Source organism: Anabrus simplex, chromosome 12 (assembly GCF_040414725.1).
Source record: "Anabrus simplex isolate iqAnaSimp1 chromosome 12, ASM4041472v1, whole genome shotgun sequence".
In the NCBI taxonomy this organism is placed as follows: Eukaryota; Metazoa; Arthropoda; class Insecta; order Orthoptera; family Tettigoniidae; genus Anabrus; species Anabrus simplex.
In genome coordinates, this window is record NC_090276.1 from 52,587,830 (window position 1) to 52,604,434 (window position 16,605).

The 16,605-nt window shown below is 38.7% G+C and overlaps 1 protein-coding gene across 1 annotated transcript in view; it reads left to right on the forward strand.

Moving 5' to 3' along the window:
* The window catches only part of LOC136884139 (prion-like-(Q/N-rich) domain-bearing protein 25), a 44,327-nt gene extending 29,454 nt beyond the window's left edge, over window positions 1-14,873 (forward strand). The window contains exons 4-6 of the mRNA XM_068229772.1: window positions 4,145-4,285; window positions 11,641-11,769; window positions 13,758-14,873. Coding sequence (XP_068085873.1) covers window positions 4,145-4,285; window positions 11,641-11,769; window positions 13,758-13,828 — 341 coding nt within the window. The 3' untranslated portion in view covers window positions 13,829-14,873. The remainder of the gene's footprint in view (window positions 1-4,144; window positions 4,286-11,640; window positions 11,770-13,757) is intronic.
* The last annotated feature ends 1,732 nt before the right edge of the window (window positions 14,874-16,605 follow it).

The window sequence follows — 16,605 nt, forward strand, 5'->3', positions numbered from 1 at the left end:
ACAACAATAAAACACAACAATTCATTAACATCTATGTAATACATAGGGGGTAATGGGACTTTGTGATCACCCTGTACATTGCCACGCTGTGATTTTCGGCCGCTTGCGATCCTAGCTCAACGCACACGATTATAATTTCTTCATTCTTATCTATTTCACTTCCCTGCTTGATGTCATTATTCATCTTTTTACAAGTCGTTTCTGTTGTTCGAGGGCTGTAATTTTAAGTGTAATATTATATATGCGAATAAGCCCATTTGGATTATTCAAAGTACTTAGAGGCGTACATTTGCCTTCCTTTGTGCCCATATTTCCTTCATTCTTTTTCTGTGGGCTTCCTTTCTGTGTTCAGAGCAGGTTGTTCTAGTCTTCTACTTTGCCTTTCCTCTTGGACAACTTGCCATTTGTGAATTTTCTGGATCTGAGGATTACCCTGTTTTGGATATCTGATGGTGTAATTCCTGCCTGTTTCAAATCGGTTTTTATTTCGCTAATCGATTTCATTGTGTCTGTTTTGGCTTTTCAAAAAATCGACTATTTGTTTTGTAAGTCTGACTGGGTACATTCTTTTAATATGTCCAGAAAATCTTAACCTGCGTTTTCTTATGTTACAGTGAATATTTGTGTATTTTTTAATTTCAAGTCTGCCTCTGAGTCGGTATTGCCCGTCGGCGAGTTTTGGGCCTAGACATTTTCTTATGATTTTGCGTTCCTTTTTCCTTAATGTTTTCAATGTCTGCTTTCCTGTTCAAAATGAGCGTTTCTGACCCCAAAAAAGACATTCTGATTTAATGACTATATTGTAATGTGTTAGTTTTTGTGCTTGGAGATACATTTTTGTTGTAGATATTTTGGGTTAGTCGGTATGCAGTTTCCATCTTTTGGCAACTAATTCCGTTGGCTTTCGTTTCGAGTCCATTTCCCTGAATTGTTTCAGCAAACCAAACCCCATGGCACTACAGCCCCCGAAGGGCCATGGCCTACCAAGCGACCGCTGCTTAGCCCAAAGGCCTGCAGATTATGAGGTGTAGTGTGGTCAGCACGACGAATCCTCTCGGCCGTTAATTTTGGCTTCCTAGACCGGGTCCGCCATCTCACCGTCAGATAGATCCACAATTGTAATCACGTAGGTTGAGTGAATCTCGAACCAGCCCTCAGATCCAGGTATAAATCTCTGAACTTGCCGGGAATCGAACCAGGGTCCTCCGGTTGAAAGGCAGGCACGCTACCAAGATTCTTAAATTGTGATACTCGTTTAATATTGCCAGATTTTTGTCTCCGTACATTTAGGTGCTTGTTTGTTGCAGGTCGTGTATTCTATGTTTTCAAAAGATATCTGAAGACTGACTTTTTTCGCAATTTCTTTCAGGAATTCAATCTGATTTCGGGCTGTTGAAATGTCTCGGGTTAAGATTGCTAGGTCGTCTGCAAATGCTAGGCAATCTATCACTAATTCTTCTCGGGCTTAAGTGATTGATTGGTGAATTGTGATGACAATTTTCTGCTTGCACCATCCTTCTTCTTCTTCTTTCTTAATTTTAAAAATTATTATTATTATTATTATTATTATTATTATTATTATTATTATTTTTACATCGTTATTCTTATGATTTTATCTGATACTTCTTCTTTCTTTATCTTCCAAAATCTCTTCATCCTCTCACTGACATTTTCCTGCGTTATTCTGTCCAGGTGTTAGTGGTTCTGGTCTTGATTTCGTGATTATCGAATAGTTTACCTCTATTCCATATAATTTCCCCGGTGATGTTGATTTCCTGGAGGTATGTTTCAGTTTCACTAAGCCAGTTGTTCTTGGTTTTTATGAAAGCCAATTTTAAAATTGTGCCTGCCCCGTGGTGTAGGGGTAGCGTGCCTGCCTTGATTCCCGGCCAGGTCAGGGAGTTTTACCTAGACCTGAGGGCTGGTTCAAGGTTCACTCAGCCTTCGTGATTAGAACTGAGGAGCTATGTAACGGTGAGATAGTGGCCCCGGTCTAGAAAGCCAAGAATAACGGCAGAGAGGATTCGTCGTGCTGACCAGACGACACCTCGTAATCTGCAGGCCTTCGGGCTAAACAGCGGTCGCTTGGTAGGCTAAGGCCCTTCAAGGGATGTAGTGCCATGGGTTTTTTTTCAATCTTAAAATTATTTTGGTCATTCTATCCTCGCTCACTCTAAGAATAAGCCCAAAGAATTTCAATCGACGTTTTCTGAAAGTGTGTGAGATTTCTTTCGGCATGATAATATATTATCTGAGATTTCCTCCTCAACCAGATTTCATTTCTACAAACTGGGCCGAAGAATTTTGCTTTCTTGCTTTCCTGATTAATGATCTACCAAGCATGATTAATGCGACCGGTTCATATAATGCTTCGGGTTTAATTATGGTATTATAATAATCTGGTCTTTCCTTCCTAGGTCCGACTCTTTAGCTGCATGGTCAGCGTTGGGACTTTTGGGTCAGAGGGTCCCGGGTTCGATTCCTAGCTGGGTTGCGGATTTTAATCGTGAGGGATTAATTCTTCTTTCTCGGGGACTGGGAGTTCGTGTTTGTCCCTTTCCTCTTCTAATCAGACAACACATCACACTATCAAGCACCACAGAAACTCGCAATAGTGACGGCATATCTCCAATTAGAATTTGTGTCAGGAAGGGCATCCGGCCGTTAAACATGGCCAAATCCACACATATTACACAGTTCGCACCCGCGAGCCCATAGGTGTGGGAAAAGCGGTGGATGGAGTAGTTTTACTTTCCTGGGCATTGTTTGTTTGATTGTATGAATTGCAGGTGATTAAGTAGACATTTTGTGACTTAGAGATTCTCTCTTTATTTGCCTCGGGATTTAACCCTGAGAGTTGAATGACTTCTCATAGGTATTTACAGTTGATTGCTTGAGAAGTTTTGTCGAATTTACTTATCAAATGCTGCTTATCTAAATATCGCGAGGCTCCTTCCTTGTACTGAGTTTCCTCGTATGAGATTTGAAGTCCTATTTTGATGATAATTTCATGGAGTTTTTGAACTGAATGAATTGCTTCTTGCCTATTATTGGAAAGTTTTTCTAAGTTATTTGCAAAGGCCAGACACTTCTTCTTCTTCTCTTCATGGGGCCTCTAAATATTAGTTCCTATTTAGCGTTGACCTCTAAGATCTTTTGCTACCATGTTTTTCCTTCATTCCCACCTAGATATACCTGCTACCTTCACAAAGCTGCAGCTTGTTCTTATTGCGTCTTCTTGGATATTTTCTCTCTCGTCACCTGGTAGTCCTAGAGTGGAGAGTCTGATTCTACCCAGCGCCTCACATTTGAAAAGTATGTGTTCAGCTGATTCCTCTGCTTCATTGAATTTTCTACATACATTGTCTCTTATTACTCCAATTCTGTGTAGGTGTTTTTTCAGATGGCAGTGTCCTGTCAACAGTCCTACTACCCATTTTATATTTTGTGTGCTGAGTTTCAACAGTTTCTTAGTATGCTTCTTGTTTGGTCTTTTTATCAGTTCCTTTGCAAGCCTGCATCCTGGAGTACTTTTCCAGTTCTCCATTTGTTTCTTTTGCACCCATTTTCCTATGTAGTATCGGGCTCTTCCAGAGGAAATCCCGCATACAAGTTCTGGGCCTACAAAATGTGTTTATGCCCCTTTCCTACGGTCAGACACCTAATTTGACTTCTTTTTCTTTCTCCGCTCGGATCTTCGAGGGACCAAGTGCAGCTTTAATGCTTCATCCGTTGTTGTTTCTTCTTCCTCCAATACTCATTCATCTTCTCATTATGCCTCATTTTCCTCTCCTTGGATCTTTCCATTTTTAACACTTTCTTTGTAAACAAATCTCTCTCTCTCTGTTGCTGCTTCTTCTCTTATATTATTTCCTTCCAAATCTTTCTTGATTTCATGATTCACGTTCTTGTTGACTTCTTGTTCCAAAGATATTTGAAAATCTGTTTGGTTAACTTATTGCCATCTATTCCATACTATAAATGTTCAAAAACTGTCAATCACCTCTTCCTTATTGTTTCTGTTTTCTATGTTCCGCTATATTTCATCATTACTTCTTGATTTCCAGAGTTCTGTAGTTCTTAGCGGACCGAGTATATTTCGTACATTCTTTTTTCCAGTACTTGTAATTCACCTGTGTTACAGAGTCCGGCTACATCAACGACAACTGTGAGATCGACGAGCAGTGCTCGAAGAAGTTCGGCCCCTTCGCCGGCTGCATTGAACGTCTCTGCAAGTGTCGGGACAGCTACCACTTCCACATCAACTGGTGTTTCCCCAATACGGGTAAGTCACTCACTTTACCTACACTTGCCCATCATTCATTAGTGTATCTTCATCTTGCGAGGTTGCTAGTGATGTGTTGACAGCACATCTCAGTAAAGTTGTTGATAGTTGTTTTGGGGGATTAGCGAGCGTGGGTTGGTGACCACGTCGCTCTTAGCTGAGTCCTCGCATTGCTTCAACTTACTCGTGCCACACTCCTCATGTTCATGTATCCTATCCGACCTCCCTTCGTTGACTCCTGTTCTTTTCTGACCCCGTCGGTATTAGACCATTCTGGTGAGTTGGTCCGACCCCCCACTGCCGGCAACCCTGAAGGTGGTTTTCCGTAGTTTCCCATTTTCACACCAGGCTGTACTTTAATTAATCAAGTCCACGGCCGCTTCCTTCCCACTCCTTGTCCTTTCCTATTCCATCGTTGCCGTAAAACCTATCTGTGTCGGTGCGACGTAAAGCAACTTGTAAGAAAAACTACAAAAGGCACGCCGTTCGTGGGCCTTGTCTTTCTTTTGTCGATACCTTCAATTTTTGAAGTGGCGGATCTCTTCCCTTTTGATTAGTATTAATAGAGAATGGTTGCCCACTTGTACTTCATCTTAAACCAATAATCACCACCATCACCGCTTGTAGCTTATCACATTTTGTTTCCTTCCCATTCGAGGTCTAGCCTTAAAAAACCCCTTTCCGTATTCTGTTTGCTTACCCCTCCCCCTCCTAGGACCTAGGAAAAGTTTTCGTTCTCCTCCTCGAAGTGGAGGGATGCACCATCTAGAAGGTAACGCCTTCTCTCTGGCCAGGAGATTCGGCGGGTTTGGAGATTTGAAGGAGTTAGGAGGTGGGTGGGGGTTTCGGCCTCTTGGCTAAGTGCTTTATTGATTTTTCAAATTGTACAATTTCTTATTACATGTTTTTAAAGTTTTCGGGTCCCCAGTTTACAAATTGTTTTACAATATAGTTATAATTTGGCTTTTATAATTTTGCTTTGTTACAATGTATGGTTACATTTTTTCAATTTAGAATTTACGTCGTTCCATAGGTGTTACAATATATGGGTGAAAATGAAAACCTACAACCTGTTTTCCAGTCACTGACCGGGTCAGGGATGGGATGAATGAAGCCCCCAACTTGCGGCGAGGGTTGGAATTGTGCCGGCTGCCGAGGTCTGTTGCACTCCTCTGGGGCAATGATTAATGACTGACAGAGGAAATGAAATGATAGGGGAGAGTGTTGCTGGAATGAAAGATAACAGGCAAAACCGGAGTACCCGGAGAAAAACCTGTCCCGCCTCCATTTTCTCCAGCACAAATATCACATGGAGTGACCGAGAATTGTTACAATATATGGATACAGCTTTACAATTTATATTTTATAATTTTTCAATTTACTCTGTTTTCATTTGTTACGATTTGATCCATGTCCTCCGAGAGATCGTTCCTTGTCGGGCTGTGTGTCTCACACGGTTGAGGGGCTGGCGTTCCGATCGCAACTTGGCAGGTTCGATCCTGGCTCAGTCCGGTGGTTTTTGAAGATACTCAAATACGCCAGCCTCGTGTCAGTAGATTTACTGGCACGTAACAGATCTCCTGCGGGACTAAATTCCGACACAACGCCGTCTCCATAAACCGTAAAAGTAATTAGTGGGACATAAAACAATTATTATCTCCTTTCTTTTCGGCCATCTATGAAGCACGTTTGTCAATCTTTGCATTCTTTTTAGGCTTCTCTGCCTTCTCTCTCTCTCCCTCTCTCTCTACCAGTTTCTTTTCATTCTTTCTCCTATTTCCTTCTTCTGTCTAGGATCTCTCTTTTCTCACTAGTGTTTCCCCAGTCTCCTGGAAACCACAAAAGCGTTTTGACGAGTTGTCTATATCGATTTCTGTCTATGATATAATCTTTCGGAACCCCATTTTCGTCAAGTCAAACCTCACTTCTGGAAACCACTTCAGGTCTGATCGTCGCCATAAGACCTATATGTGTCGGTGCGACGTAAAGCCCCTAGCAAGAAAAAACAAAAACAAACTTCAGGTCTGATTTCCTCTTTCTGAAGAATTCAAAGAAGTCTGTAATTGTCCAATCCCAACAAGTGTCCATAAAACTGTAACCTTCTCTCCCGCATCAGTTCAATCACTCCTTCTGTTCTTTGGCACAATTGTGTGTTAGATTTGAGTCTCCTCTCCCCATTTCTTAAATTTGGGTCTACACTTTTTCTTAACATTTTCTTTCTCTCTTCCCGATATATTCAAGCCCATATTTTTTTCTAATGATATACAATGTTTGGGCTGCATACAGACGCTCAGGTTTAACACCAGTGTATATATGCCTCAATTTATCCCCTTAAGATAGGACATTCTTGTTCATCTTCTACTTCCTAACAAAATCACACCAAGAAACTTTGTAGGTGATAATTCGGAATTTTAAATAAAAATACAAACGTGTTTTTAACAATAATGCCTGAGGTATGAGTGTGTGATGGGTATGATCAACAGCACTTGGTGGAGCGTCGAATATAAACTGGATATGATGACTTGATATTTTTGTACCGCGGGGTACACCCGCCCCGTTCATTCAAATGAAGCTCCTTGAAGAACGCCATCTTCAATATAAAACTTGCAACAACTTGTGAAAAAAGTTTGGACTTTTCTCTACAGATGTCTCTACCAAAAACTGATGTTATGCCCTCTAGTGCGAAGAGGAACTATTAAAAACCTAAAGTATTTTTTTAATTTTAGGGTCCACTACACTGAGTTGATTATTCTTTATTTTGGTATGTTAAAATTGTCAATACTTCGATCTCTTCCTGCCAACTTAAAATGTTGGCCAATAGAAAATTTTGTGTCTTTAATTTTTAGCCAATCATATTTATCCTGTAACTATTTAATTATCCAATAAAATGTAGAGGTGTGTCGGGACTTAGCCCAGAGCTCGCTAGAACCATAGAGTTAGTAAATGAAACACTAGAGGTAGCATTGGCGCTGCAGTCGCGTGCGAAGTTGAACGAGCACGCTGTTTGGCAAAAGCTGGATTGTTTGGCACTGTCACTACTGGAGCTTCCCGATAAACTGAAGTATATACTTCTTTGAAGGAAAATGTCAGTCTCCTGTGCAGCTTATGCCTGCGTAGAGAGGTTCACAGCATATCATTTCACAGGTATTTTCCTTGAAATTCATTTCCGTACGTATAAAATAATACTTTGCATGACACACATTGTCATGTGAATTGGCCTACTTGGGCTGACTTCGCGACTGATTCCCCTGTCGGCGTGAATTAGATTCTTTGAATCTTACCTAGAAGACTGAAAGTTATGTTTTACGAAATATAAGGGGTGACATTTTCCTTTCACTGAATGGCGATGTGCATGATACCGAGCGAGTGGCTGCAGGCTTTAGGTCACGTAGCTGTCAGTTTACATTCAGGACATAGTGGGTTTGAACCCCACTGTCGGCAGCCCTGAAGATGGTTTCCAATTCTCACACCAGGCAAATGCTGGAGCTGTACCTTAATTAAGGCCACAGTCGTTTTCTTCCCACTCCTAGCCTTTTCCTGTCCCATAGTCATCGTAAGACCTATGTGTGTCGGTGCGACGTAAAGCAAATTGGTACAAAAAAGAAAATAAGGAAAGATGTGCATGATAACCTGGAATTGGGGTCCGTTTTTCACTTTTTGTGTGTATTTATAGTAGGCCTATCAAAAGCTATTGAATATATTTTCTGTATATACAGTTTGTTGCTTTCCTTTCATACAATACGTGTAGCAATCCCCATTCACACCTTAACATATTTTACAATGTAGAGACAAGATGTGCCACACCGTGTGAACATCTGAGTCCTTTACTTTCGTCAATATTATTATTCCTTTAAATGTCACATAGGACTATATACAAGCATAATGTATTATTGACTGAACGAGTTGGCGGTGTGGTTAGGACCACGCAGCTGTAAGCTTGCTTTCGGGAAATAGCGGGTTCAAACCCCACTCTCGGCAGCCCATAAGGTGGTTTTCCGTGATTTCCCATTTTCACACCAGGCAATTCTCTTCAATCATATAATTTACCATTCTTCCTTTCCATTAACAGAAATCATTTTACAAGTTAAAATCTTAAAGCAAATCATACATTCAGGAAAAGCTAAATAAAAACTCCATAATAGGCCAAAACCACAACCGAGTGTCACATTTTCACTTTTAATCGCGTTTAGAAAACACCAATAAGGCTCGAACCTGCCAACTTGGGTTCAGAAAGCTAGGGTCTAAACCGGCGACGATAATATTTTGTCTACTTTACCCCAGAATCTCGCCAACGTTTTTAGGCCTAAAATCTCGCTCTTCCGCTTCGTACGAGATAGGACATTTTCGGTTTTTGGGCAGAATTATACCAAATTTCTGGTCATTTAGACAAAAAATAGCGAAATATACAAGCCCTCCTTCTAAACGTATGTTGTTACAAGACTTAATATGAACAGTAAATTGTTTTTTGTTACTTAACTGCACCTGAACACCGTCCTCTTTTATTACGCATTTAATCCTGTATTCATGCTTTTTGGGCTTTCTTTTTTACTGGAGAGAAGCATCACAAGTATACTATAGTATCTGAGAATATTTACATGTAAGAATTTTAAACCGTATGTATATCCACACAGTTTTGAAAGGCCCCAATTTACATTGATAAGTACGGCGGAATGAGCTTTTTGCCAAACAGCTGCGATTTCAACATGCTCCGCTCGCTACACTGTTTCTCTCGTAGACGGTGGCGCCAGTGCTACCTCTAGTGAATCATTTACTAACTCTATGGCTAGAACCTACCTCTTGGGTATAAAAGCTGGCACCTTTTCGAGCCACGTTGTTTTATTGATCGTCCAGTTTACTGACTGTGTGCTAATAGAGAAGGCGGTGGGCGTCTCGCCCTGCATTGAATTTTTCAGCAGATTAAGGTAATGGCATCCTTTAATAACTATGCGATTGCCTCTGAAAGCTAGCTCGAGGGGAAGGTTTGCTATCTTTAATAATGTAACCTTACATTTCCAATCTTCTAAAATGTAAATTTCGATTTCTAATGTAAATCTCAAACAAGCCGAAAATCACTTAGCTTCAATTCGGGAATAGAGAGTGTGACACCCTATCAACTTGACTTCGAGGTGACTATGATTTTATAACCGTTTCTGTCTGTAGCTTTTGTAACTTAAATTTTCTCCACCTAGTCACCTCAGTAGTATTGGCTTAGCCTCTGTAACTTCGGGCCTGAAGCCCAAATAGGGTTCTATCTTTTAAGTACAAGTTTCAAGGAGTGCAAGTGTCCCACAAAGGCCCGATAGAATGAGTATTCGATACTCCTGTAAAATTCAATCATTTACGTTAAGTGTTTACTGTTGAGTGTTTGAGACAGGAATACTGTTTGAACTGTAAAATGTAGGTTGTGCCTCGAGGGGCCTGGAAGGTATAAATTTTATTGATCAAACATGCTCTGGTAGTAAATGTAAAAGTGAAGGTTGCCTTGAGAAGGCAGTTAGGGTAAAAGGTTCGGAGCGCAGTCTCCTAGACACATTTATAGAGCATAGATGCTCTTTCTATTCTTGTAAAGGTGTTGGTGTAAATAGTGTATGGTGCCTTTTGGAAGGCGGTAACGTTGTGTAGCAAAAGGTGCTCTTAGAAGATTGTACGTTGTGAAAACCTTGTAAATGAAATGGGGGAAATCTGTCTCCTTGACTATTGAGTGGATGGAGCAGCAGTGCTCAAGCAACCTTTGTGAGATTGGGAGCTTTCAGCTCAGATTGTTAACGGGCGATTTTGTTGATTGTTTTTTCTGGTTTCTCTAAGCTAACAAGCTAGTTCTGTACTTGAAATCTTGTGCTGTCGCTGAGCGAATCGTTCGTTAAAATTTCATATCTGAAAAGAAACAAAATGAAGAAATATAACTTTAATTTTAAAGCTTTTAATTAATCGTTTGATTGTCGTAGATAGACCCATTCATGCCCGCACCTTCTTTCCCCTCTGTGATCCACAAAGACACGGTAACAATTTCCTCAATAACAGATTTGTTATCCATGAAAAACGATTTCAGGCACTTCAGATTGATTTTATGGCTTAATGAAGTTGTTTGTAAAGAATCTTCTTCTTCTTCTTCTTGTTTCCGAATTTGGCCGCCTATGGACCGCATTGACCTTAAGGTTTTATCTTCTTCTTCTTCTTCTCCCAGAACCTCTTCATTCTTTCACTTCTGATCTTCCTTTCTTTCTCAGATATGACCAGTTTGGGTCTACATTTTGGTGGTTTCTCCTAGAATGTTTTGATGCTGTCCACTCGACTTCTAAATTCTTTTCTGTTGTGAACCATATCCACTGTAAGTCCACTTTCTATTGCATCTCTTTTTACCTCTTCCACCCACTTCGTCGAAGCTTTTAGTCCAGTGATGTACTTGAATATTTTCTTAGTTAGCAGTTTCTCGTCCATTCTTTCTAGATGCCCATAGAATTTTAGCCTTCGCTTTCGCATGGTGACAGTGATTTTTTCGGTGTATTTATAGAGGTCATCATTTTTCCTATTCCTCCACTCCCCATCAGCATTTTTCTGTGGTCCTAAAATTTTCCTTAAGATTCTCCTCTCCTTTTTTTCGAGATCTTGAAGCTCACCCTTTTATTCATTGTCAGGCTCTCTAAAGCGTAGAGACCCTCTGGCTTTACCACTGAGCTGTAGTGTTTAAGTTTCGCCTTGTAAGATATTGCTCTTTTGTTGTATCTGTTCTGGGTTAACCTGTAAGCCAATTCTAGTTTTCTAATTCTTGCCCTAATCGCCTCTTTATCCAATCAATTAGGTTCTTTCCATTCCCCTAGATATTTAAATTTCTCAGTTGTTTTTACAGTCCCATGCTTCACTTCTAAGTGTCTCTCCCCTTGATGTCCATATTCCATGTATTCCGTCTTCTCATATGACACTTTGAGACCCGTTTTCTCAGCGATCTCATGTAGAGTATTCAGCATAATTTGGGCATTTTCTCGGTTGTGAGCCAAGAGTGCAAGATCATCCGCGAAAGCCAAACATTTGTAAAGAATCAGTAAGAACATTCAATAATTTTGGGATGAAGGAGAAGAATTTGCCTTCTCTTACACTAACATTTTGGTTTGTATGTTATGCAGCGGTGATGCATCTTACTGCATGTTGAATATTCATGGTTACCACTATACAGGCCACTTACCACGAAGACCCAAATCTAATTCTTCGCATCTGCACAGTGTTTTCAGATTCGTTGTAGAAAACTACAACATTGCTTTGAAACTGTTAAGATGTTATATGACCATCCATCGTTTTCGTGTGCCGTACTGGGAAATCGAGATGGTGGTAGGTTTGATCAAGAACATTTCTTGTTTCAGGACTGACCCAGGCATGCAGGAACGACTCGTACTGCTACCTGAGTGAAAATGAGAGGCACAAGATCAGGTGTTTAGATGGGACCTGCAAGTGCAGCGGCAACTTCAGGATGAGTGACAACACCTGTGTGGGTGAGTGACAAGCTATCTTTATACTCCTCTTTTAACCATCTCCCTAATCCCAATATAACTCTCTACATAATCGTCACTTACCTTTCCCCTAATCCCCATTAAACTACCTCAATAATCCTCATTTAACTTCCTTCCTATTCGTCATTTAACTACCTCAATGATACTCATTTAACTCCCTTCCAACTCCTCCTTTATCTACCTCAATAATCCTCATTTAACTTCCTTCCTATTCGTCATTTAACTACCTCAATAATACTCATTTAACTCCCTTCCAACTCCTCCTTTATCTACCTCAATAATCCTCATTTAACACTCTTCCTAATCCTCATTTAACTATCTCAACAATCCTCATTTAACACTCTTCCTAATCCTCATTTAACTATCTCAATAATCCTCATTTAACACTCTTCCTGCTCCTCGTTTAACTATCTCAATAATCTTCATTTAACACTCTTCCTAATCCTCATTTAAGTATCTCAATAATCCTTTTAACACTCTTCCCGCTCCTCGTTTAACTATCTCAATAATCCTCATTTAACACTCTTCCTAATCCTCATTTAACTATCTCAATAATCCTCATTTAACACTCTTCCTAATCCTCATTTAACTATCTCAATAATCCTTTTAACACTCTTCCCGCTCCTCGTTTAACTATCTCAATAATCTTCATTTAACACTCTTCCTAATCCTCATTTAACTATCTCAATAATCCTCATTTAACACTCTTCCTAATCCTCATTTAACTATCTCAATAATCCTCATTTAACACTCTTTCTGCTCTTCGTTTAACTATCTCAATAATCCTCATTTGACACTCTTCCTAATTATCATTTAACTATATTAATAATCCTCTTTTAACACTCTTCCCAATCCTCGTTTAACTATCTCAATAATCCTCATTTAACACTCTTCCTAATCCTCGTTTAACTACCTCAATAATCCTCATTTAAACCTTCTTCATCATCCTCGTTAAACTATCTCAATAATCCTCATAAACTTCTTTCCTATTCCTCATTTAACTATCTCAATAATCCTCATTTAACACTCTTCCTGCTCCTCGTTTAACTATCTCAATAATCTTCATTTAACACTCTTCCTAATCCTCGTTTAACTACCTCAATAATCCTCATTTAACACTCTTCCTAATCCTCATTTAACTATCTCAACAATCCTCATTTAACACTCTTCCTAATCCTCATTTAACTATCTCAATAATCCTCATTTAACACTCTTCCTGCTCCTCGTTTAACTATCTCAATAATCTTCATTTAACACTCTTCCTAATCCTGATTTAACTATCTCAATAATCCTCATTCAACACTCTTCCTACTCCTCATTTAACTATCTCAATAATCCTCGTTCAACTTCCTTCCTACTCCTCATTTAACTATCTCAATAATCCTCGTTCAACTTCCTTCCTACTCCTCATTTATCTATCTCAATAATCCTCACTTAACACTCTTCCTAATCCTTATTTAAGTTTCTCAATAATCCTCATTTAACTCCCTTCCCAATCTTCATTAAACTATCTCATCAGTCCTCATTTAACTCTTTCGTCAGTACTCATTTAGATACTTTCCCTGCTCCTCATTTAACTCTCTTACTAATCAACATTTAATTATCTCAATAATCTTCATTTACGTCATTCCTCATTTAACTCTCTCCCGAATCCTCATTTTAACACTCTCCCTAATCCTCATTTAACTCTCTCCCTAATAACCATTTAACTCTTTTCCTAATCTTCATTTAACACTCCCCCGAATTCTCATTTAACAGTCTCCTTAATCTCCATTTAACTCTTTTTCTGATCCTCATTGTAACACTCTCCCTAATCCTCATTTAACTCTCTCCCTAATAACCATTTAACTCTTTTCCTAATATTCATTTTAAGACTCCCCAGAATCCTCATTTAACTGTTCTCTAATCCTCGTTTAAACACGCTCCCTAATTCTCATTTAACTCTCTCAATAACCCTAACTGTGTTGCAGACTCCGCAAGCATTCCACACGTCTCCATAGCAACAGTGCTGCTCTACCTTGCAGCCAGGTTCCTACTGTAGTGATCGCTGCAGAGACAAGGGAGCCGGCGTACCACCTCACTCGACCGCCTGGAGCAATATTTGGAAAACTAAACTAAATCATTATCTTATATTATTATTGTTTTAATCTCATGCCGGTTGAGATGCTGGAAAGTGACATTCAGAACGGTTGTCAGTTGTACCTGTTATCGAAATAAACTTGACTCTGCAGAATTTTTCAAATGCAATATATAAAATACAGTAATACTTCCTGTCGAAATGAGTTTTAAACAAGGACGTGAGATAAATATTATTTTAATATCTTTATCGCCAGTTACTAAAAGTTCATCCTTGTGACTGCTACCACAACTCGTAGATATCACGGTTTCTTTCATTCCTGTTAATATATGATGTAACGTCAGTCTTCCGGTTCATTTGATTTAGAACACACTAGTTTTAAAAAGACACCAAAGAAAGGTCTATCAAAGGAGAAAGAATCCGAACTTCACGCCAAAATTACCTTTTTTCACTCATTATGAATCGTAATCTGATCAATCTCCTTTTAACGATTGTTCTCAATGGCTAATAAGTTGCTCCCAGCACCGATTTACATTTTGGAGTTGCTGTTTGTGGAATGTTTTCATAGCGATATTTTTTATAATTTTTTATGTCGTCTACAAGAAATATCTTCCAGAACAGATTTCAACTTAATAAAGAAACAAAAATTCGCAGGAGTCAGATTAGGAGAATGGTGAGGCCGGGGGTACAACAGCTAGGTGCTGTTATTGTTGTTTTTGTGTCAAATATGTAAAAGTTTGCAGAAGCGTTGTCTGGATGTAATATTAAACTGTTTTCTCTAAATCGCGTATCGTCACTTTATCTGAAAGTTATAAATTATTTTATATAACATATAATGACAGTGTATAGTAACTGCATGCATTTAGATATAATTATTGAAAATATGTGTTCTTTTGTTAAAATTGTAGGTATATTTTATTACTTCAATATAACTAGAATCGTATATTATTACTTTACATTTGTGCCTTGGATTGTTCTATGTTTTTAATAAATATACAGTATATATTAATGTTACTTTATGTAGAACCATAACCTCAATCCTTCCTTATCCAGGATCCTTCCGAAATGTATTCACGGTCAAAAATGTGATGCTTGAACTGCAGGCGCAAGTCCACGAACTTATTGACTGTAGTACATAAGTGTTTGATGTGCTACCTACAATGTAGGTGGCAGTTCACGAACTTATTGACTATTAGTGTGTAGCATTGAAGGTTTTCAAGAATGAGAGTCATAATTAATATGTACGCTTACAGTGGGGTATTGTAATTACAATTTGTAAAAGGAAAACGAGGCATAAATGAATGTTCAAATTATAGACCAATCCGCATTTTGCCCCATACTATGAACATTTTTGAACGTGTTCTCGATGCTGCTGGATTATGAAATCTCATCATTGGCTCACTTAAGGCGACACTCCGGAGATAAAAAAAATCGATATTTTGGTCATTTTGGTGAAATTTAATTTACTGAAATTGAAAGGATTGAGTTTCTTTTTTCTTGTCACGAAGTTATTCCACTAAATTCAAACAATTTATCACTGTAATAATGCTTTGTTTGCCAATTGTAATTTTACATTTAAATCCCATTTTCTCCCATAATATTCTGCCAAATGTAACAAAATGTGTATGGTATATGTATCACAACTATATTAAGAAACTTACGTATGGAATTTTTTGATTGCAGAAATTTTTCTAGTAGTAGGGATTTTTAAGTCCAAAATTTTAGAACGTAAAAATTACACAAATTTTAGTACGATATATCTCCTTATATAAATTTTATAAAGAACAATCGATACGTATTGTTTTTAAAAGAAGTATTATCTACCTAATTACGAATTTCTATTAACATGTTAATCAAATTTCATGAAAAATGGAATTAAAAATTTCAAAAACAAAAATTTTGAAAAATCTATGAATTGTATATGAAAGAAATGTTCGTGATCTCTACTTTTATGTAGGTGACATTTCCACAAAGTTCCATGAAAATCCATGCATTAGGTAAAAATATCTTTTTATCTCCGGAGTGTCGCCTTAACCAATGTGGCTTTGTTAAAAATCATCTAGGCACTTCGTCTATTGGCGAAATGTCACCGTGAGGACAATTCACTTGGCCTTTATTGAAATGGAAAAGGCGTTTGACAGGTACTACATGCTCTCATTTTGCTGGCAATGAGACTACACAATGTACACAACGTACCAACTGGGTGAAACTTCCGTTTAGAAAGTCTACAAGTTCAGTACGGTGTGCAGCAGGAATGTCCGGTACGTTCAAATCAATGTTGGTGTCCTCAAGGATCAATATTATCCCCATTGCTCTTCATAGCCTGTATGAACGCCATCACAAATGACATCCAAACGAAGAATTCGTGGACGTTATTATACTTTGACGATGTTATGCTAGCTAACGAGACACGCAAGGGGCTCGAACAGCAGGTACAAGAGTGGAAGATGCATCTCGAAGAATTTGAGGTGAAATTACATTTGAAGAAGACGGTTTACCTGGAATGAGACGACCAATCAGGTGACACGATCTATGTACTCTGTACAATTCATGGATATATTCTTTTATATAAGGACGTACATAACTAAATATGTTCAAGACGGCGTTTGTATAAAACGTTCCGAACAAAATGCTTTGTAATCATCGTTTATCAGTAAAATAAATAAATAATTACTTTAAAGTTTGTCATATGCAATGAAGTACAAAATAAAAGACATGTAGATCCTCAACTCTCCTGTGAC